Below are 23,939 nucleotides of genomic sequence, written 5' to 3' on the forward strand. Positions count from 1 at the left end.
CTGTAAGTATAGGTGCAGTTTAACATTTAGAAAGGAGCAGCATCGTGATATGAGGATAATGCAGTCAAAAGGACACATGAATCATTCATATATATGTACACAAACAGAGATGAGATACCAAAGTTAAATCAGGATCAGATAAAATTATCTAAACAACCTCCTAAAGAAATAGAAGCAGTTATTAAAAGCCTGCCAACCGGGCTGGGGATTTAGCTCAGTGGTAGAGCTCTTACCTAGGAAGCGCAAGGCCCTGGGTTCGGTCCCCAGCTCCGATAAAAAGAACTAAAAGCCTGCCAACCAAAAAGAGCCCGAACCAGATGGGTTTAGTGCAGAATTCTATCAGTCCTCCGAAGAAGACCTAATACCAATATTCTTCAAACTATTACACAAAATAGAAACAGAAGGAACACTAACCAGTTCATTACATGAAGCCACAATTACGCTTATATCTAAACCACACAAAGACCCAACAAAGAAACAGAACTTCAGACCAATTTCCTTTATGAATATTGGCGCAAAAATACTCAAAAAAAATCTTGCAAACCTTTTCTGTCTTGGACCTCTACATAAAACCTGATACACTGAAACTAATAGAAAAGTAACTGGGCAAGAGCCTCGAACACATGGGCACTGGGGAAAATTTCCTCAACAGAACACCAATGGCTTATGCTCTAAGATCAATAGACAAATTTGTCAATAGACAAAGAGACTTCATAGAATTACAAAGCTTCTGTAAGGCAAAGGACACTGTCAATAGGACAAAACGGCAACCAACAGATTGGGAAAAGATCTTTACCAATCCTACATCTGATAGAGGGCTAATATCCAAAATATAGAAAGAACTCAAGAAGATAGACTCCAGAGAGCCAAATAACCCTATTTAAAAATGGGGTACAGAGCTAAACAAAAAAATCTCAACTGAGGAATATAGAATGGCTGAGAAGCACCTAAAGAAATGTTCAACATCCTTAGTCATCAGGGAAATGCAAATCAAAACAGCCCTGAGGTGGAAACCTCACACCAGTGAGAATGGCTAAGAACAAAAACTCAGGTGACATCAGATGCTGGTGAGGATGTGGAGAAAGAGGAACACTCTTCCATTGTTGGTGGGATTGCAAGCTGGAACAACAGTTATGGAAATCAGTCTGGAGGTTCCTCAGAAAATTGGACATAGTACTACCTGAGGACCCAGCTATACCACCCCTGGGCATATACCCAAAAGATGCTCCAACATATAACAAGGACACATGCTCCACTATGTTCATAGCAGCCTTATTTATAATAGCCAGAAGCTGGAAAGAACCCAGATGTCCTTCAACAGAGGAATGGATACAGAACATGTGGTACATCTACACAATGGAATATTACTCAGAAATTAAAAACAATGACTTCATGAAATTCTTAGGCAAAATGAATGGAACTAGAAAATATCGTCCTGAGTGAGGTAACCCAATCACAAAAGAACACACATGATATGTACTCACTAATAAATGAATATTAGCCCAAAAGCTTGGAATACCCAAAATACAATTTACAAACCACATGTAGCTCAAGAAGGAGGAAGATCAAAGTGTGGCTGCTTCAGTCCTTCTGAAGGGGGAACAAAATAGTCACAGGAGGAAATAGGGAAACAAAATGTGGAGCAGAGACTGAAGGAAAAGCCATTCAGAGACTGCCCCACCTGGGGATCTACCCCATATATAGCCACGAAACTCAGACACTATTGCTGATGCCAAGAAGTGCATGCTGACAGGAGCCCGATATAGCTGTCTCCTGCGAGGCTCTGTCAGAGCCTGACAAATACAGAGGCAGATACTTGTAGCCAACCATTCTAATGAGAATGGTTCCCCAATGGAAGAGTTAGAGAAAGGACTGAAGGAGCTGAAGGGTTGCTTCTTATGCAACCCAATAAGAAGAACACAGTATCAACCAACCAGACCCCCAAGAGCTCCAAGGGACTAAACCACCAACCAAAGAGTACACATGGAGTGACCCATGGCTCCAGCCAGAAATGTAGCAGAGGATGGCCTTGTAAGGCATCAATGGGATAGAGACCCTTGGTCCTGTGAAGGCTCAATGGCCCAGTGTAGGGGAATGCCAGGGAGGGAGGTGGGAAAGAGTGGGTGGTTGGTTGGGTGAGCACAGTATAGAAGCAGGGGGAGGGGGGATGGGATAGGGGCTTTTCAGAAAGGAAACCAGGAATGGGGATAACATTTAAAATATAAATAAAATATTCAATAGAAGAAAAAAATGAAAAAAAAGAAATAAGCCCCCAAAATAACTTTCTATATTTCGGTCAAAACACACAAATGAACATTTAACATACACAATGTGTCTTCATCTCATTCTCAGGATGATACAGCTCATTGTCAAAAGTAGTGAGACAGACCTGCTTGCTAGGGAACTCTCTGCACCTGAACAGCTTGGCTGAGCCCAAATGTGTTGGGGTTCTGTTTGTTTGCTAGTTTTGTCTGCTTCATTTTTCACACCAGAGAATAGGAGTCCTATACTTGAAATCTGTACTTGTTCTCAACCATCAACTCCCATCACATGAGGGTAGATGTCTAGCAGCCTACTTATTCAGTCGGCCTCTTGGTAGACATAAGAGCCAGGCCAGAAGTTTAAGTAGCACTGTACGGCTCAGCTACAGAGGCAATAATGAAGTAGCTTCTCACAGTGGCTGTAAAAGAGAGCAAGGAGATACTGATTCCCATCACAAAGTAGCGTCAAATCTCGTACTAGACTCATGGTCCCAAGGTCTCTAACAAAAGGTCATTTCCATGTAACTGTAGTTTGTTGTTGAAGAGGAAGCCATCAAATTTGAAAGCAATTTTAATTAAATTGACCTAAAATGAGGCACTCAAATGGGCTCATTCGGTGCTATAGTGTTCTGATCACAAGAGGGATTCACAGACATTCTTGCCAGTGGAAGCGAACTCATGCTCACAAAGCTAACACTTACCCATTGTAGGAATCAACCACAACTTTTTGAGGTGCAACAATAGAGAATGGAGTGATTTCCTCAAGATTTGAGCAATGCTTTAAGTCACAGACATGCACCTAGAGAACGAAAAAGTATACCAATGGGATTAACGTTTGTCTGCATTCATCGTGGCCACCAAGTATTTCCTGAGCAGTTCTGTGCTTGAAATTGTGACGATGACTATGGACTCTTTGAAAATGTATTAAAGGGTAATTTAATTGGTGCATAGCTGTAATCCTGAGGAAGCAGATGCAGGAAGATCATGGATAATGGGCCAACTTGGGCTATACGAAAATACTCAGTATGAAAAAACAAAAGGAACAGTGTATCTTTTTTTTTTCCGGAGCTGGGAACCGAACCCAGGGCCTTGCGCTTGCTAGGCAAGTGCTCTACCACTGAGCCAAATCCCCAACCCCAGGAACAGTGTATCTTATGTCCTAATCAGCTTATAGTCTATTAGTACCAGTAATTTGTATGTTTTTCTTGGTTTATGGAGGTACCCAATTATTTTCCAAACTTTCATTGTACACTAAAAGTGTCTGGGTTTCAGGTAGAGTGGTTGCCCTCTGTTCATTGCAATAAACATGCACTTATAAAATGAAAACTGGGGCTGGAGAGATGGTTCAGCCGTGACTGCTCCTCCAGAGGTCCTGAGTTCAATTCCCAGCAACCACATGGTGGCTCACAACCACCTGTAATGAGATCTGATGCCTTCTTCTGGTATGTCTGAAGACAGCTACAGTGTGCTCACATACATAAAATAAAATAAAATAAAACTCACTTACAACAACTATTTAAAAAATAAATAAATAAATAGATAAATAAATAAATAAATAAATAAATAAAATGAAAACAGGAAACACAGAGAGAGTTCTCAAAGATTCCAGTACTGACATATTCTCAGAGACCTACTAAAATCAATCCAGGTTACCATATAATTAAAGATGCTCGCAGCAGATTCTGCCCATGATGGACAGTCTCACAGTGATAACAGGCAGATAAAGTATCATTAATAAAAACTTATAACCATAAAAAGCCACAAATAGGGGCTGGGGATTTAGCTCAGTGGTAGAGCGCTTACCTAGGAAGCGCAAGGCCCTGGGTTCGGTCCTCAGCTCCGAAAAAAAGAACCAAAAAAAAAAAAGGGGGGGGCTGGGGATTTAGCTCAGTGGTAGAGCGCTTACCTAGGGAGCGCAAGGCCCTGGGTTCGGTCCCCAGCTCCGAAAAAAAGAACCAAAAAAAAAAAAGCCACAAATAAGGCTGACAGGAACTGGATGTAGATCTCTCCTGAGAGACACAGCCAGAATACAGCAAATACAGAGGCGAATGCCAGCAGCAAACCACTGAACTGAGAACGGGACCCCCGTTGAAGGAATCAGAGAAATGACTGAAAGAGCTTGAAGGGGCTTGAGACCCCATATGAACAACAATGCCAAGCAACCAGAGCTTCCAGGGACTAAGCCACTACCCAAAGACTATACATGGACTGACCCTGGGCTTCAACCTCATAGGTAGCAATGAATAGCCTAGTAAGAGCACCAGTGGAAGGGGAAGCCCTGGGTCTGCCAAGGCTGGATCCCCAGTGAACATGATTGTTGGGGGAGGGTGGTAATGGGGGGAGGATTGGGAGGGGAACACCCATAAAGAAGGGGAGGGGGAGGGGTTAGGGGGATTTTGACCTGAAAACCAGGAAAGGGAATAACATTTGAAATGTAAATAAGAAATACCCAATTTAATAAAGAAGGGGGGGGTAAGCCACAAATAATGATGACTTAATAATAGGGCAGAGCATTTCGTAAATTAAGTCCATTATTCATTGCTAATCTAGTATCTGAAGTCAGCAATCAGTGAGTCATACCTGTGGATACCACCAGATATGCTTGTTTGTACATACGACTAGTCATAGTCCCTCTAACTAACCCGTTTATCCATGATGAAATACATCCTTTGGTAAAGCCAGTCTACAGAGATAGAAGAGACTAGAGCTGAGCCTCGATAAAAGATCCTCAGGTCAGACACATCAGACATGTTAGCAGCCCCCTTCATCCATATGATGGTTCCTTCTGAGAAATAAACCACTTCCTGCTGAGTGTTGACTGATATTCCTAGAAGAGCCAAGAAAGCACATACACGTGGTTAAATGTCCCCAGGGATGACAAGACTTAGAAGCAAACTTGTCTTTACTATTTATTAAAGTCAAACAGAAGTTCTTATAATTTAAAAATATCCTTCTAAATTCTTCTAGTACATGTAACTTATATGTACAAATATGTTGGGTATTTTCATAATGTCTATAAAAATACTAGAAGAATTTAGAATAGTATAATACACAAATATTCAGGAGCGTAAATTCTAGCATCACTGGAAATTTGGACTTGATGTGGGGTTGTTTGTTTTGCGCTGAAGAAGGTCTCTAAGACCTCACTCAGGCATGTTTAAGCATGTGCCCTATCTGGGCTACATCTCCAGACACAAAAGCATGTTTGGATATTATTTTATTGTTTGAGAGTTTCATAAATGTCCTTGGATCAAATCCATCCCTCATTTGTTCCCCTCTAATTCTTTGTCTATCCCAACCACTCTTCCCTCATGTATTCTCTTTTCAAGCCCCCTGTGTCCACATAGTGTTGCTAGTATATGAATGAGTATGGGGCCACTTGGGAATACGGGCAGCCTCTCAGGGGTCATAGAAAAACAGTCACTCTCCATCTCCCAGCAGCCAGCAGTTGTCAATAGACCCTCTCAAATAGAGGATTTTTTTCAACCCTCCCCCATCCATGCTGGGATTTTTTTTCTGGCTTGATCTTGCATAGGTCTCATGCATTTGGTCACATTCACAAGTTCATACACAGAACTTCTTCGTCGTAGTCAGAAAATAGTTTCCCTATAGTCACTCTACAGTGTGCTTTGACCATTTCAGCACTACGAAAGCTATCCAGAAAGGATAAAGTTTCCAGGTCAGTACACTGTGTGATTTCTCCATGTTCTATGACTAAAATTTGGGAGTCTTCAGAAACTGTGTCTTCTATCAAGTTCTGGAGGATAACCAGGAGTACTGACAATATCCTATACTGTTTCAGGGATCTATGGGATCCCAATAATCAATAACTCAGAAACAGATGAACCATACCTAGCTCTGGGATCCAAGAGCAACTTTTAATATTCCTCTATTCTAGAAGTTTTCTGTTGGAAATCCGAAATACTTCTTTTCATAGTAAAAGAACATGATTCTGTCAGACTGACCTGTAATATTATGACGTATAGCATCTGACCAAAGGCAATGTGCTTCGTCTACTAAGTACTTCAAAGACCTCTTTCTTAGAGAAGTTTTTCTGGATAAAAAGAGCCATTGTTCTTCTTCTTGAACTGAAAAACATGATTTATAGGCAGACGGACCAACCATACACAAACCAACACAAAAAGTTTTAATTCTTCTACATAAGGGAGACAGTACTTTTTTAAAAAGACTGACTAAATTTTCTGGAGTTACTCTAGAGGTATTGCAGCTGTGGCATAATCTCCATAAATCCATGGCTGGGGGTAGGAAATACGATGACAGTCAAGTAGGACTACGTGACCATATCGTGTGACATATTACACGATCTTAATGTCCTTGTTCCAATAGATGTTAAATCATTATCCCCCGTCAAGATAATTTTCTTGGTAGGTGTAATCCAGCCTCAAGCAACGCGGGTTGTTGTGTAACTCGAGCTATGTTGAAGGTGTTTCAAGCAGGAGAAAAATCTCGAAATAAAATGTGAAATAAAATCAGAACTCTGATATCCTGTTTAGCTGGAAAGTGATGCAAGGTCCGTGGGTGATAGATGCTTCTGGGCAATTAATAAATGGTAAGCAATAGTCACACAGCAAACTTAACCTTGCTCTATATTTAACTTTTCCTTTGGCCATGGTTCATGCATGACAAAAATACCTCTCTTTTCCTAGAGTCTAGGATCAGCCAAAAATATTGGCCAATCATAAATGACATCAAGGTAATTGTTTAAAAACAGTAACCGAAAAGGAAAACTTACAAAAAAGTAAAGTAAATTCACGGACTGAATTTTCAAAGAGTTAATATTTAAATTTTTATGTTTGTGTGTAATTAAAATATTAAAGGAGGCTAGGAAAATGTTCAATGTAACAATACACATGTGAAGCTGTGTCATGATAAGGAAGTTTATATCTAACTCCTCAATTCGTAAATGCATATTACCATACTTGTTGATTTAAACTAAAACCAAAAATTTGTTTGAAGCCATCTTTCTTAAAATGCCTGCCTTTTTCATTCTATTTTTCAAAATCTCAAAATTCTCATATCAACTATCTATCTAACCTATTTGTCAAATGTGTAGAATAATGTAAAACTTAAAATTACAGGTACCAAAAGAAGAACGTGCATAAAGTGAAGGGATCTTGAGGTCTTCCATATGACCCCTGAACTCTGACCTTAACCTCAGTTAACACGTATCTCTACGTAACAGAAAGGAAAAACCTAGACCATACCTGCTGGGGATGGAGTGGTAATCATAGATTCTGCTTCTGGCCCCTCACCGACTTCATTGACTGCTGCGATAGAAAACCTATTCCAAACACAATTTGGAGAGACGTGTTTCACATGGCATGCTGTGAACATGAGATAAATATAGGGGCGACAGGGATTCTATTTAGAGATCCTGTGGTAGTGAACAGACCTAGTTACTCAGTGTCACTGCTTAGCAACCAGAGACCATCAATCATGTCCTTGTTTGCATTCCCCACGGAATAGTTCAGGGTCACTGAGGTCAGAAGCTGAACTCTGCTATCTGCATGACCTCCATTTCCCCCTTGTTTAAAGAAGTCTCAGTAAAGGCCAGAGAAGCTAACAATAATAAAATAATCTTCGGTGGTTAATAAAAAAAAATACCACTAACAGGATTTTACCTCCTTATTTCTCTTGATGTTTGATTAAATAAACAAATCACAGCCATGGTATATGTGTTATTATTGCCTCATATTTAAAAGGATCATTTGATATATTGAAAACATTTTCTGTTTAGGATTGTGTGATCTAATACACAAGGAAATTTGAGAAAAGGGACAACTGCAATACAATGGAATAGAGTCAGTGTCATGTTTCTAAATACACTTAACTGATTTTTAGCCATATTTTTTTTAAATCATCATCATGCCTGCATTAAGGCTGGTGCAATTTCTCTGTTTATCTCTTACCTGTAAGTGGTGTTTGGAAGAGTAGAATAAAACTGGAAACTGGTTCTCTGTGTCCCTGAATCTAATTTTTGAGTTTTACTGATCAGCCTTAAATTATAACCCAAAATAGGTCCACCTGGGAAATAGGGTGGAGCCCAGCTGACCTCCACAGTGTCAGGGCTCGAGCTTTCGATGTTCGTGATGAAAGGCGCAGTTTCTGGAACTGGAAAAATATCAAGCGACATAGTGAGGGCACAAAGTACAGATTTCTATGCTCTTAGACTAGAACAACGAACAAAATGTGTTCAAAGATTGACAGAAATAAGATCTTTTGATTAATACTGAAAATGTGCCCAAGGGACGCGAGTTAGAAATTTTGAGCTGGCATTCGTGCTCTCTTAATCATACCAGCTAAGTACTGAACTAAAACTGTTGCATTTCCTCAATTTTAAATTGTGAAATAACCAATATTGGAGAGTCGAATGGGACCTATCTTCTAGACAAAGAGCTGTCAAAAACCTCTGGAGATGCAAGCAAGCAGTAGGAGGGAATCACATCAGAAGATGAGACTCTGCACAAGATACTCAATGATTAACACAAAAATGACTAAGGCAAGTCGTGGAGCTTTTTCCTCCGTGAGCTATGACCTGACTAGTTCAAGAGGAAAATATGCTTCAGACAGGAGCCTAGCATGGCTGCCCTCTGAGAGGCCCAACAAGCAGCTAAAAGAGTCAGATTCAGATGCTAGCACCCAACCATTGGACAGAAACCAGGGACCCCTGTGGTTGAATTAGGGAAAAGTTGGAAGAAGCTGAGGAGGATGGTGACCCCCATAGGAAAACCAGCAGTCTCAACTGACCTGGACCCCCAAGATCTCTCAGACACTGAGTCACCAACCAGACAGCACACACCAGCTGATATGAAGCCCCTGACACATATACAGCAGAGGACTGCCTGGTCTGGCCCCAGTGAGAGAAGAGGCACCTAACACTCAAGAGACTTGAGGCCTCAGGGAGTGGGGAGGTCTGGTGGGGTGGGTGTGGAAGGGTGGGGACATCCTCTTGGAGATGGTAGAGGAGGTATAGGATGAGGAACAGTCAAAGGGTGGACCAGGAGGGGGGATAACAACTAGACTATAAGAAAAAGATTAAAGAATAAAAAAGAGAAAGAAAGAAAAGAAAATGTGCTTCCAATGAGCAGGATTGGTATGTTCTATTTCATTTGTACTGCTATCTTCCCTGACAATCTAGATAATACCTCCTTTACTGCCCTCCACAGTCCCTGGGAGCTCCAGCTTACAGCCTCACTCATGCCCCACCCTTGCTGTGGATGAAGGGAATATGAGTTAAACGATGAAATCATTTACCCACAGACTCTACATGCTACTAGCAGAAAGACCAACCACTGATTCACCAGCCCAACTTTGTTCCTTGTCTCCACCTACTAATTATACCTGAGCCCCATGGAATATTCTTCTATCTGCTCTCTCCATAGAATGGTGTTTTAGTGTCTTGGATCTTGAGGAGAGCTCTCTCCTTCTGAATACTTCTGGCAAATGCCCTGCCCACTGTCGGTGGACTAGAGGTAGACGGTTCATCCGTCACACTGGTTTGTCTTTAGAAGGCCTTTCTATAATTTTCATAACCTTCCTCTGATACAATCCCTCCCAAAGTCTCACAATAATCATAAGCAGACACAAACATCTTTGTGTTTCTCCCTGCCTCTATGTACTCAGTCACCTACGTCAAAGGGATAAAAGGAAATGACCTCCTGCAGCTTTAGAATCAGGATGTCAACAGCAACTCATTAGAGTCAACATAGAGATATGGTCTGCTCCACCACAAGCAAGTTAAAATACAACCACACAGCAAGATAGGATCGTTATCCAAATCTCTCTCTCTCTCTCTCTCTCTCTCTCTCTCTCTCTCTCTCTCTCTCACACACACACACACACACACACACACACACACACACACAAACACACACACACAAACACACACACACACACACACACACACACACACACACACACAAGCTGTCCTTTTTGATTGGGGATAGGGCTCTCTTTGGAATAGCCCGAGGAAAAGGAGCACTAATGCCAACTAAAATCATCTAATTCTCATGGCCAAAGAGTACATAAGGCCATAGGTATGAACATAAGTATCTGAGTATCACTGTAGCTTCCTCATCAACAGAAGGTATAAGTAGAGCTGGCAACCTGATGAAACTAGTTGGGGACATGTCTCCCGAGTATCCTCTCTTTGATAATAGCGTCTCAGAGACTCTGTGACCACCTCTACTGACTACTCTCTGACATTTCCTCTTAGAACCTAAGGTCAGATACTAGGCTAGGGCTGTGCTTGAAATGACTGAAGGGGAGCACACAGACCGTCTTTTGCCCCAGCAGTGTCTCGTACACTCCAACACACTGACGTATCTTCTGTTTCCAGGTCTGTCACAGTAAGAGTCTACGCTCTAATATCAATTTCTGTCTTACTTTGGGTTTTTATTAAAACCCCAAACCACTGATAAAAACAGTGGCCAAAAGTTTGGGGGAAGAACTGGTTTAGTTTGGACTAAAGTTACAGTCCATTGGAAAAGGGAATCAGGGTAGGAACTCAAGGCAGAAACCCTAGGCATGAACCGAAGCCTAGAAGGGCTGCCTATACTGGCTTGCTCCCCTTGGCTTACTCACAACCCAGGACCATTCACCCAGGAGTGGCATCAGCCACAGTGGGCTGGGCCTTCCCCCATCAATCATTAGTGGAGAAAATGCTGTCACAGGCCAATCTAATGACAGCAGTTCTTCAGTTGAGGTTCCTCTCCCTAGTGATTCTAGTTTGTATCGAGTTAACAATAGCTAACCGGCACCCTCACGTGTTTAGTCGTGACCACATTTCCCACCGAAGAAGATGTGGACTTAACAAGAGCAGGGGTCATTGTTTTGATCACTGAAAAATTGTAAATGTTACCAGGCACACAGTTAAGAGCTCAATGATTAAATGGAATACCAAAGGACTCAGTTTCTTCCCTTGCTTAAAACAAAAACAAATGAAAGCGAAGCTTCAGAACAATGTCCTTATGTCCCCAGTGACTTACATATGCCTACCTCCATAAGGATGAGTCCTGTAACTGGGACTTGGCGGGGAATAAAGGTGCAGCTGGGCTGTGAAAATCCAAACCACTCGAAAAATATATTCAGTAAATGGATGCAGGGGTTCCACCATGTATGAGAGCTTAGACACAGTCTAGATCCAGAAGAGACAGAAGTCAACATTTGTCCAATCACCACGCCCGCCCCACTGGGTCATGGAGTTCAGGTTAACTTGTGGAAGACACGTGTGCCACTGGAGATGTGGCTGCCCAGACCCTTCTGAGTGTGAAACAGACCAGGAGCTGAGCTTTCAGACATCGGTCTGTATTATTCATACCACCCTCTCCTTCCTCGAAATGGGAGAGCTAAGGCTCAGTCATTCAGCCCTTACCCTAAGGATTTACTTGAATATTCCCATGTTACTATATTTGGTGTCTTGGTTGAATTTTTCCTGAACTTGCTCATGCTTTCCTAAAAGTGACCATCCTGAAAGGCTACCATACCTACAGTTCTAAATTAAAACACACCACTATGAGAATCTCCCTCCTGCCCTTCACCCTAGCTGGAATTCCTTTAAAGGCAGGGCAGGTAATGATCAATAGCATAAGTGGTTCTACAATGCTCTGCTGAAGGAATGATATTTGTAGAATATATATTTTTTTCTAGAGTATCAGATATTAAGTTTCACTTAATACAACCACCATACTTGATCTGTGCTAGAATGCATTAATGTCAATAAGTCATTATCTTCATCCACAGGAGATATTCCCCTGAACTCCCAATGGAAGCTTGCAACTCCAGATAGTATTGAATCCTACATACAGGTATCATAATACCGATATCGTGACAGTCAATCTAAAAACCTTAATAGAGATAGTTTAATCAATGATATAGACTATGGATACGCTGATCCAAAAGATGACTAACTTTTAATGTGATAGAGCAAGATGTCCTCATATTTCATCACACTCCTCATTACCATGTGATTTAAGACATCGGTCTCACTTTAGTGGTGGTAGTGGTATTGGTGGGCTTTAGTTTGTCATTGTAGTTGTTCGTTTGCTTGCTTTTGTTTTTTGTTTTTAGGCAGTGTTTCATTTGAAGTTCAGGCTAGCCTGGAACTTGCTGCCTAGCCCAGATTGGCCTCACAATCCTCAGTCCACCAAATGATGGGTTTATACCCTCTTCCACCACAACCGGCTTCAATCTTTGATTTTTTTTTTCCATAAATAATCTTCCATTTAAACATTTTAAGAACTACTTGAGCACCGGCAACTGACAGTTTGCAAACCAAAAGCATGGGTGAGAAAGGCATGATATTTTGAAGCTTTGAATAATTTAGGAACAAGACGTCTTTGTTTAGATAAGGATATAGTTTTGCGTACTTCTGTGTAAGCCCAGCTTCCCGGAAGTTGGGCATATTTCCACTGAATGATGTATTTTACTCCAGAGATGTTGGCAGGGCTCCATCGTAATGTCACCCCGTTACTTCCAATGGAAGATGCGAAGGGTGCTGTAGGAAGCTCTGTGTTGTCTGGGGAGAAAACAACATTTCCGTCACTTTTAACTCCTGTGGATGGGTGTGCCTGTTTTGTCCAGGTCTCTCCTGCTCAATAATACACCTGAGCAATAAATTATATTCAAGGCAGTCTTTCTCTTTTTATCACAAGCAGGCAACAGTGCTCTGAGACTGACCGGTCTTCTTTTGGGCCCCATTTACTTACAGACAGACCTAGGTGTGTGCGCAATAAAACGCCTTTATCTACTGTTGACTCATCATTCAAGCCATATTGCACAGATCAGAAGCAGATGAGAAATTTAGGCAAAAACTTGACTATCTTATAGTCTGAAAAATGTATGTAACTAAGCTGGTATTACAATTATAATTTCTTTTTTAAAAGTTGTGAATCAGGTTTACACCTTTTTCAGTTCTGGCATTCTTGGTTTTAGTAAATTTTTCGTGGTTCTTTGGGACAAAGGAATGATAGGACCACTTGTGATTCCAAAACTGTGTGTCCTAACAACTTAGCAGATGCTTGAAACAGTGGCACATTAGCCAGGCCTGGTGGCACACAGCTGTAATCTCAGCACTCAGGAGGCTCAGGCAGGCTGAAGACTGCAAGTCTAAGGCCCAGCTACACAATGAGGGTTTCGGTCCAACCTCAGCTACAGGTGAGCTTTACTTAGAACAAACAACAAGGCAGCAAAAAGAGCTTGCCAGCATGGCCACACAGGGTAAGGGGGCTTGCCGCTGAGTCTTACAACCCTCGTTCAATTCACAGCACATGAACGATGAAGAGAGAGAGATCTAGCTCCTACGAGTTGTTCTTTAATCTCCGCAAGCATACTAGGGCACAGTCTGACACAATTTAGGGACTGAGGAGATGGCTCAGTGATTAGGAACACTTGGTAATCTTGCAAAGGACTGAGTTCAGATCCCAACACACAAGTCTAATGGTTCACAATTAGGTGTGATTCCACCAAAAGGGGATCTGACCTTCTGGCCTCCGTGGGAACTTTTATTTATGTGCACAAACTCACGCATGGACACGCATATATACACATAATTAAAAATAATGAATCTTATTAAAACACATAAATGTAACAGAAAATTTAAATAGCACACATTTTAAAGGGTCAAAATACATATTTATTTCAAACCTTAAATAAAAGTTACTGTATGTTAATGGCAATCATGTGCCCCTTGAACACTTCACAGCTTCTCTGGTTTGCATAAACTAATTGAGTACTGCCGTAACTGAGTCCTATCTTGCACTTAGATTTTTTCTTTATTGCATTTTTATTTGCATTTTAAACCCATTTCCCGGTTTCCCCTTCAGAAACCCACTATCCCACCCCAAACCCCTGCTTCTATGAGGGTGCTCCCTCACCAACCCGCACACTCCCTCTCACCTCCCTGCCCTGACATTCCCCTACACTAAGGCATCAAGCCTTGACAGGACCAAGGGCGTCTCCACCCATTGCCCTACAAGGCCATCCTCTGCTACATATGCAGATGGAGCCACAGGTCCATTTCTGTGTTCTCTTGTGATGGTCGCTTAGTCCCTGGGAGCTCTGGGGGGTGTGGTTGGTTGATACTGTGTTCTTCTTATGGGGTTGAAAACCCCTTCAGCTACTTCAGTCATTTCTCTAACTCCTCCACTGGGGACCCCGTTCTCAGTTCAATGGCTGAGAGCATCCACCTCTGTATTTGTCAGGCTCTGGCAGAGCCTCTCGCAGACAACTATATCAGGCTTCTGTCAGCATGCACTTCTCAGCAGCCACAATATTGTCTGGGTTTGGTGGCTGTATATGGGACAGTATTTTTGTTCCCACTTGAAAGAAGGTCTGAAGCATCCAAACACTAGTCTTTCTTCTTCTTGAGCTTCCTGTGGCCTGTGTGTTGTATCCTGGGTATTCCCAGCTTTTGAGCTAATATTCACTTATCAGTGAGTGTATACCATCTGTGATTGGGTTACCTCACTCAGGACGATATTTTCTAGTTCCATCCATTTGCCTAAGAATTTCATGAAGTCATTGTTTTTAATAGCTTGATTAGTATTCCACTGTGTAAATATACCACATTTTCTGTATCCATTCCTCTATTGAAATACATCTTTCCAGCTTCTGGCTAATATAAATAAGGCTGCTATGAACATAGTGGAGCACGTGTCTTTGTTATATGTTGGGGCATCTTTTGCATATATGCCCAGGAGATGTATAGCTGGGTCCTCAGGTAGTAGAATGTCCTATTTTCTGAGGAACCTCCAGACTGATTTCCAGAATGGTTGTACCACTTTGCAATCCCACCAACAATGAAGGAGTGTTCCTCTTTCTCCGCATCCTCGCCAGCATCTGTTGTCACCTGAGTTTTTGATCTTAGCCATTCTGACCGGTGTGAGGTGGAATCTCAGGGTTGTTTTGATTTGCATTTCCCTGATGACTAAGGATGTTGAACATTAAGTACTTCTCAGCCATTCGGCATTCCTCAGTTGAGAATTCTTTGTTTAGCTCTATTACTCCATTTTTAATAGGGTTATTTGGCTCTCTGGAGTCTAACTTCTTGAGTTCTTTGTATATTTTGGATATTATCCCTCTATCAGATGTAGGATTGATAAAGATCTTTTCCCAATCTATTGGTTGCTGTTTTGTCCTATTAACAGTGTCCTTTGCCTTACAGAAGCTTTGCAATTTTATGAAGTCCCATTTGTCTATTGTTGATCTTAGAGCATAAGCCATTGGTGTTCTGTTCAGGAAATTTTCCCCAGTGCCCATGTGTTTGAAGCTCTTGCCCACTTTCTTTTCTATTAGCTTCAGTGTATCTGGTTTTATGTAGAGGTCCAAGATCCACTTGGACTTGATCTTTGTACAAGGTTATAAGAATGGATCAATGTGCAGTCTTCTACATGCTGACCTCCAGTTTAGCCAGCACCATTTGTTGAAAATGCTGTCATTTTTTCCATTGGATGGTTTTAGCACCTTTGTCAAAGATCAAGCAACCATAGGAGTGTGGGCTCATTTCTGGGTCTTCAATTCTATTCCACTGATCTCTCTGCCTGTCTCTGTACCAATACCACACTGTTCTTATCCCTATTGCTCTGTAATACAACTGGAGGTCAGGGATGGTGATTCCCCAAGTTCTCTTATTGTTAAGAATTGTTTTGGCTATCCTGGGTTTTTTATTGTTCCAAATGGATTTGCAAATTGCTCTTTCTAACTCTGCAAAGAATTGGCATGAGATTTTTATGGGGATTGCATTCAATCTGTAGATTGCTTTAGGCAAGATGGCCATTTTTACTATATTTATCCCACCAATTCGTGAGCGTGGGAGATCTTTCTATCCTCTGAGATCTTCTTCAATTTCTTCCTTAAGAGGCCTGAAGTTCTTGCCATACAGATCTTTCACTTGCTTGGTTAAAGTCACACCAAGATATTTTATATTATTTGGGACTATTGTGAAGGGTGTCATTTCCTTAATTTCTTTCTCATCCTGTTTATCCTTTGAATAGAGGAAGGCTACTGGTTTGTTTGAGTTAATTTCATACCCAGCCACTTTGCTGAAGTTGTTTATCAGGCTTAGTAGTTCTCTGGTGGAATATTTTGGGGTCACTTAAGTATACTATCATATCATCTGCAAATAGTGATATTTTGACTTCTTCCTTTTCAATTTGTATCTCTTTTTTTATTTTTTTTATTAACTTGAGCATTTCTTATATACATCAATTTGTATCTCTTTGACCTCTTTTTGTTGTCTAATTGCTCTGGCTAGGACTTCAAGTACTAAATTGAATAGGTAGAGAGAGAGAGTGGGCAGCCTTATCTACTCCCTTGTTTTAGTGGGATTGCTTCAAGTTTCTCTCCATTTAGCTTGATGTTGGCTACTGGTTTGCTGTATATTGCCTTTACTATGTTTAGATATGGGCCTTGAATTCCTGATCTTTTCAAGACTTTTGTCATGAAGGAGAGTTGAATTTTGTCAAATGCTTTCTCAGCATCTAATGAGATGATAATGTGTTATTTTTTCTTTGAGTTTGTTTATATAGTGGATTACATGGATGCATTTACAATATATTGAACCATCCCTGTATTCCTACTTGATCATGATGGATAATTGTTTTGATGTGATCTTGGATTTGGTTTTCAAGAATCTTATTGAGTATCTTGGCGTCAATATTCAAAAGTGAAATTGTTCTGAAGTTCTCTTTTGTTGTTAGGTCTTTGTGTAGTTTAGGTATAGGTGTTTAATTGTGCCCTCATAGAACATACTGGGTAATGTTCCTTTTGTTTCTGTTTTGTGAAATAGTGTGGAGAGTCTTGGTAGTAGGTCTTCTATGAAGATCTGATAGAATTCAGGACTAAACCCATCTGATCCTGGGCCTTTTATGGTTCACAGACTTTTTTTAATTGGATATTTTTTATTTACATTTCAAATGTTATCCCCTTTCCTGGTTTCCCATCCATAAACTCCCTATCCCATTCTCCCTCTCCCTTCTTCTATGAGGGTGTTCCCCCTCCCTCTTTCACCTCCCTGCCTTGACATTCCCCTACACTGGGGCATCAAGCTTTGGCAGGACCAAAGGCTTCTCCTCCCATTGGTGCCCAACAAGGCCATCCTCTGCTACATATGTAGCTGAAGCCATGGATCTGTCCACGTACACTCTCCCTAGGAGCTCTGGTTGGTTGGTGTTGTTGTTCTTAGGTAGGTGCAAACCCTGTCAGCTCCTTCAATCCTTTCTCTAACTCCTCCATTGGGGACCAGTTGGGAGACTTTTGATGACTGCTTCTATTGCTTTAGGAATTACAGGTCTGTTTAGATAGTTTGTCTGACCCTGATTTAACTCTGGTACCTGATACCTCTCTAGGAAATTGTCCATTTAATCCAGATTTTTCCAGTTTTCTTGAGTACAGCCTTTCGTAGTAGAACCTGATGGTTCTTTTTGAATTTCCTCAGATTCTGTTGTTGGGTCTCCCTTTTCATTTCTGATTTTGTTCATTTGGATACACTCTCTGTGACCTCTGGTTAATCTAGCTAAGTGTTTATCTATCTCATTAATTTTTACAAAGAACCAGCTCCTGGTTTTGTTGATTCTTTGTGTAGTTCTTTTTGTTTCTACTTCAGCCCTGAGTTTGATTATTTCCTGCTGTCTACTCCTCTTGGGTGTATTTGCTTCTTTTTGTTCTAGAGCTTTCGGGTGTGTTGTTGAGCTGCTAGTGTAGATGCTCTCTCCAGTTTCTTTTTGGAGGCACTCAGAGTTGTGAATTTTCCTCTTAGCGCTGCTTTCACGGTGTCCCATAAGTTTGGGTAAATTGTGTCTTCATTTTCATTAAATTCTAAAATATCTTTGATTTCTTTCATTATTTCTTCCTTGATCAAGTGATCATTGAGTAGAGCATTGTCCAGCTTCCATGTGTATGAGGGCTTTCTGTCATTTTTGTCACTGAAGACCAGCCTTAGTCCATGGTGACCTGATAGGATGCAGGGAATTATTTCTATCTTCTTATATCTGTTGAGGCCTGTTTTGTGACTAATTATATGGCCAGTTTTGGAGAAGGTGCCATGAGGTGCTGAGAAGAAGGTATATCCCTTTGTTTTAGGATGAAATGTTCTATAGATATCTGTTAAATCCATTTGGTTCATAACTTCTGTTAGTTTCACTGTGTCTCTGTTTAATTTCTATTTCCATGATCTGTCCATTGATGAGAGTTTGCGTTTAGTTTTTATGGAAGTTCTTGTTACATAAGATATCACCCAAAGTCTCAACCTTTTTAACTATGACATCATAGAAAGAGTACAGTGAGCTCCATTGTTATGCCATGAACCACACCTGAGCAGTAGAGCCAACAGCATCCAGTAGGTACCCACTTGTCCTGGATCCCTCAGGACTGAAACTATCCTGTTACCTCCCTGAGAGTGTTATGACGCCCTAGGGCACTTCTGCGATGTCTTGGGATGCTTTTCTGTATCATTTAGAAATCACAAATACAGATTTTATGTATAGTTAACCTTCACAACAAAGATAAAAAATAATGTCACAGCTCAACCCGTTTACAGAAATGCAGAGTATTGTTTTTCTGTTTCTTTTGTTTATGAGACACTAAGGGCAGAGTATCTTGGAACAGCAGGTAACACTCTCCTCCCAATTTCCAACAGCCAGTGGGGTAAACACTAGCCTCTGAGAGAAAAATGACAGCTTGTGAAACATTCAATTGATTGATTGATTTGAATCAACCAAGTTCTGGACCTCCAGACATCACTGGAAAATTGGTGCATTGGGACAAAGCCACTTACGTTCACACACACACACACACACACACACACACACACACACACACACGAGTTTCCCACCCATTCCAAATCCAGCCCTGGATTACTTCACATTAAATAAATTACCCTGATATCTTCAGCTCATCAAAACAGCAGCCTTCCTTGATATCAAGTCTGTTCAGGATGTAATGCCCTCATTAGAATAGGGCTGGGCTTGGGCTAGCCCAGGCTTGGGCTGGGCATGTAGCTCATCAATAGAGTGGTTGCCTAGCATGCATAAGAACCTACAATTTGATCCCAAGAACCCTATAAAACTGAGTACAGTGATACATTATTCCTAGGAGAATAGAATTAGAGGCAGGAGGATTAGGAGTTCAAGGTCTCCCTTAACTACATAATAAACCTAAGGTCATTTGGGCCCTGAGAGCCCACTGTCTTAGATAGATAGATAGATAGATAGATAGATAGATAGATAGATAGATAGATAGATAGATATTGATTGATAGATAGATGGATAGATAGATGATAATAGATAGATAGATATTGATTGATAGATAGATGGATAGATAGATAGATGATAGATAGATAGATAGATAGATGATAGAGAGATAGATATAGATTGATAGATAGATGGATAGATAGATAGATGATAGATAGATAGATAGATAGATGATAGAGAGATAGATAGATATAGATTGATAGATAGATGGATAGATAGATAGATGATAGATGATAGATAGATAGATAGATAGATAGATAGATAGATAGATAGATAGATAGATAGATAGATAATACACCTACTAATGTTGAAGACACAATACTGCCCTAAGTGTCAGTGTTTCACATTCCCTGTATTTTATCTACAACAGGCTATTGGCTCTTCTCTTCGTCAGCATGACCCTAGTATTTGAAATCACAGGATGCTTTTCATATACAATTCTTGTCAGAGACAGTTTTTGGGTTTTGAGACAGAACGCCACTCCGCCGCCCACGCTGACCTTAAGCTTGCTGCAGCCATCCTACCTCAGCCTCCTGGGTGCTGGCTCTACAGGCGAGAGCCACCCAAGTCTCATATACAAATATTTCCTATGCTGTTAATACGGGAGTGTAGGTGTTTCAATCGTTTTCTTACCCAGCACTTCCTCTTCGTAGCTACCCTCCGCGTTGCTGCAGCCGACCTCACAGGACTCCCTCTGTGGAAGACAGGTGGTGGGGATCAGTGCCAGGTTTGCTGATAAGCTTCAAAATCAGGAACCTAAATGAACTTTCTAACTTTATAAGTGAGGCGAGGCGTCATAGGCCTGTCATCCTAGCCCTTTCTAGGTAGAGTCAGGAGTTCAAGGCTGTCCTTAGCTACTCTCATAAAGTTTGGGGTAGCCTATGCTATATAAGAATCTGTCTCAAACATGGAGGAAAAAAAGAATGACAAAGAGCACATGCATTTAAGGTGCACAGAAGTTCTGGTGGTAATTTCCAAAATCGTGTCATCATTGACTCATTGTGATTTTAGAACATTCCCTTCCTCCCAAGAAGAAACCCTGCAGAGTGCCTTGTATATTTGAATTTGTTCTGTTTCATTTTGCTTACTCTCGATCTACTGAATTTATTCCATGTCCCTGTCATTCTATAGTTTGAGGAAAAAGAAAACAAAACAAAAACAAACAAACAAACGCTAAACTTAATAGTCCCATTTTATTTTTACTATCTTGGTCAAAGTTTTGATGATCTAGAAAACTAAAATTCCAGCCCAAGACAATGCATTTGATTTTCTATTTGTAGTATTTTCCCTATTATCCTTAGAATTAAAAATTGACTATTATATAGTCAATTATATAATACTCTACATTCTAATGGATGTCTTCAAACCAATGCTGACTTTTAAGGTCTCCAACAGCCCAATGACAATGGACACCTTTATCTCATTAAAGCAGAAAGCAGGGTACATATTTGAGAACTGAAACCCGAATTTCCCACAACTTGGGATGTTTCACCCTTAGCTACAGAGAAAAGAAACTCATGCGGGAAAAGCACACATCGTAAAAGTCCAGAGAGGCTGTGCTCAATCTTCCTGCTGTCCTCCCGTTTATAATTGCAATACCAGGAACAGCCTGCTGTCAGTCTCAGGATGGTGGGAGAAACCATAACACAAGACACCTGCCCTGGAAAGAAGAGACGTAACATGCAAATATTAACTTGAAGATGTTTGAACTGTGCACCGAAAGAAGTCGGGCCGATAAGCCTGGGTTTACTTAGTTAAGGATTAATTCAAATACTGTGCTTTGGGCTTGGGATTGTTTAACTTAAAGATTCAGTTACTTCTCACATCCTCTTTGAAGATTTGAGTAAAGCTCGTTTAGCACAGCTACCCAAGGTGGAGAAAATACAAACCACCAGGAGACAAAAGCACTCCATAGAATGAGCATTTTTCTTCCAGGAATCAAAGGATTTTGTTTAGAAATGGCTATTACTTGGAAATATAGGCTATCCTGGAAAAAAGGAAATTGTGGTCCTGTTTTTCATGTTTATTTTTTTCAGGGGAAGATAAAATAAACTTAACATCAATCTGAGAGGTTCAACATTATCTGGAGTGGAGGCTAAACTGTCAGCTATGCCGCCCCACCCATGGAGGCAAAGCAACATCAGACTTTATGATGAAGGGCAGCAGCCAGCATTTCCCAAGCCTAAAATGCCTGGCTAACCACAAAGACGTGGTTGTTTCAAAGCAGTTCACAGAACTAAGCCAGAAGCTTCTAGACCATGCTCAACCTTCCTAATTCTATGACCCTTTAATTCAATTCCTCATGCTGTAGTGACCTCCCATCACAAAATTATTTCATTGCTACTTCCTAACTGTAATTTTGCTACTGTTATGAATCATAATATAAATATCTGATATACAAGATATCTGATATGCTCCCCAGGTTGAGGACCACTGATTTTGTGCCCATCTATTCCAGGATACTGGGCTGCCAACACTCTTCTGTCCAAGGACTTCATCCACCTGCCAGAGTCCAGTCTACCCTCACTATCATTTTCCCACAGTACTGAGACAATCGTTATTATCCCTTGGCTTCCCAGACTGGCTCATAGGCTGCTGACACCTTTCCTAATTTTCTTAACACAAGGCAGAAACATCCCTCTAGCCTCCATATGAATTGCGACATTCCTTTCTAAAAGATCTTTCATTCATTCGAGAATATTTATTAAATTCTCTTTTTGTCCCAAATATTGTTCTCAGCCATAAGAACATGGAGGCAAACAGCATAGTCCCCTACCTTTGTGGAATTTACATCGTCTTAGAACGGGACATAAAATAAATGAATGGCAAGTTTAAAGCAAACACCCCAGATAATAAAAAATGAATGTGGCTGAGCTCGGTAGAATTGGTCTGTGTCAGGACAACAGGAGCAAGAAGTAAGAAGATCAAAGCCATGGGGCGAGACTAGGAGACGTCCTTTTAGTATGATCCGCTGGAACAGTGCAGAGTTGCCTCTCAACTAAGACTTGAGCAGAGGGGCAGAGGTTGTGATAGTGTTCGTGGGGTACATAGACCTCTAGATGTAGGAAGAGCCACCTACAGTTGTAGAAGAGCTGAAGCCACGATGTCTGACAAAGAATGTGGGGAAAGGGACTCAAGTTGGGTCAGACACAAGGGCAGTGAGGCTGTCAAATGGCAATAAGAAGCCACAAAACGTCTTCCAGAAATAAAGAAGCCTGCATTTACCCTCTGTCCAAAGGTTACGTGCTACCCTAATCACAGGCTATGTTTTAAATGATCCTGTGGCATCATCATCTTCTGGGTTCTAATCTCTAAGTTACCATTTCTAAGCTTTTCCTCCAAAGACTCCATAATACAAACCTCCCATGCTGGAAACACTCATGATGAAAGTGCTTGATTCCCAAAAGGTATAGATGACTGAATTAAAACTCTCATGGGGAAAAAGAATCACATTGCACATGTAAGCATGGACCACCAGGAAGCACAGCGATTGGCATGTGAGACTCTCCTTGGTTTCCCTCACTGACAAAGTCGTCCTAATGGCTGTCATGTAAGAGGAATGATGCTTGGATCATATAATAGGGTTCTGAGGAAATTTGGTTTGTTTGTTTGTTTTTTCATCTCATCGAGGGTGTTTCATGTCAACTAAACCTCAACTCTATCCACTGACAGGGGAAATCGCTTGGATGCTACATAGCCACTGACTACTGAGTATTTAAAGCCCCAATGTATAGTTTTACTTCCTGTTAAACAGGAAGGTCTATGCCTTGATGCTTATTCAGGGGTAACCATGAACATCCAGCCTCAGGCAAGGTAGCATAGTTCCAGCTCTGGTTCCAAGGCATCCAAGCAGAGCAGAGCAACGATTTTATTATTTTACTTGTTGTTTGTTGTTTGTTTGTTTATTCACTGGGGTGGAAGCTCATGTCATGGCCCAAGCATGTAGATCAGAGGGCAGCATACAGGAGCCAATAGTCTCCTTTCACCATGTGGCTTCCTGGCTTTCAAACCCAAGCCATGAGATCTGGCAGCAAGTTCCTTTACTCACTGAGCCATCTTACCATCCCACAACCAGGTTTTATAACTGAAAAATAAAGCAAGTCTTTGCAGAAAAGAAGGGGAAAATGATTCAGTGTTGGCAAGGGATTTTGGCCAATGGAATGGAATTAAAGGGTTCTCTTTGGGTTTTTTTTTCCCTGTTCCTTAGTTTTATCTTTGGATTGGGTGATCCTCCTGCCTCTACCTTTTAAGTGTATATAATACAGATATACACCACCACACGTGGCCTAACAGGTGTCATTTAATGTGATGTAAATGTGTATGGCAGTGCGCACTGTTTGGAGAAAGATGGCTCAGTGATTTAAGGCGTTTGTGGCAAAGCTGACAAGCTGATTTCCATCCCAAGAACCCA

The 23,939-nt window shown here is 41.1% G+C and overlaps 1 protein-coding gene across 4 annotated transcripts in view; it reads right to left on the bottom strand.

Moving 5' to 3' along the window:
* Ros1 (ROS proto-oncogene 1, receptor tyrosine kinase) overlaps positions 1 to 23,939 on the bottom strand; it is a 155,928-nt gene that overhangs the window by 101,355 nt on the left and 30,634 nt on the right. For all 4 annotated transcript variants that reach the window (XM_087596903.1, XM_087596902.1, XM_087596901.1 and 1 more), the window contains 8 exon segments: positions 20,162 to 20,222; positions 12,650 to 12,798; positions 11,280 to 11,418; positions 8,192 to 8,393; positions 7,487 to 7,563; positions 6,227 to 6,349; positions 4,904 to 5,088; positions 2,963 to 3,060 (listed from right to left, as the gene is read on the bottom strand). In XM_087596903.1, coding sequence (XP_087453029.1) covers positions 2,963 to 3,060; positions 4,904 to 5,088; positions 6,227 to 6,349; positions 7,487 to 7,563; positions 8,192 to 8,393; positions 11,280 to 11,418; positions 12,650 to 12,798; positions 20,162 to 20,222 — 1,034 coding nt within the window.

Source organism: Rattus norvegicus, chromosome 20 (genome assembly GCF_021556685.1).
Source record: "Rattus norvegicus strain SHRSP/BbbUtx chromosome 20, alternate assembly SHRSP_T2T, whole genome shotgun sequence".
Taxonomy (NCBI): domain Eukaryota; kingdom Metazoa; phylum Chordata; class Mammalia; order Rodentia; family Muridae; genus Rattus; species Rattus norvegicus.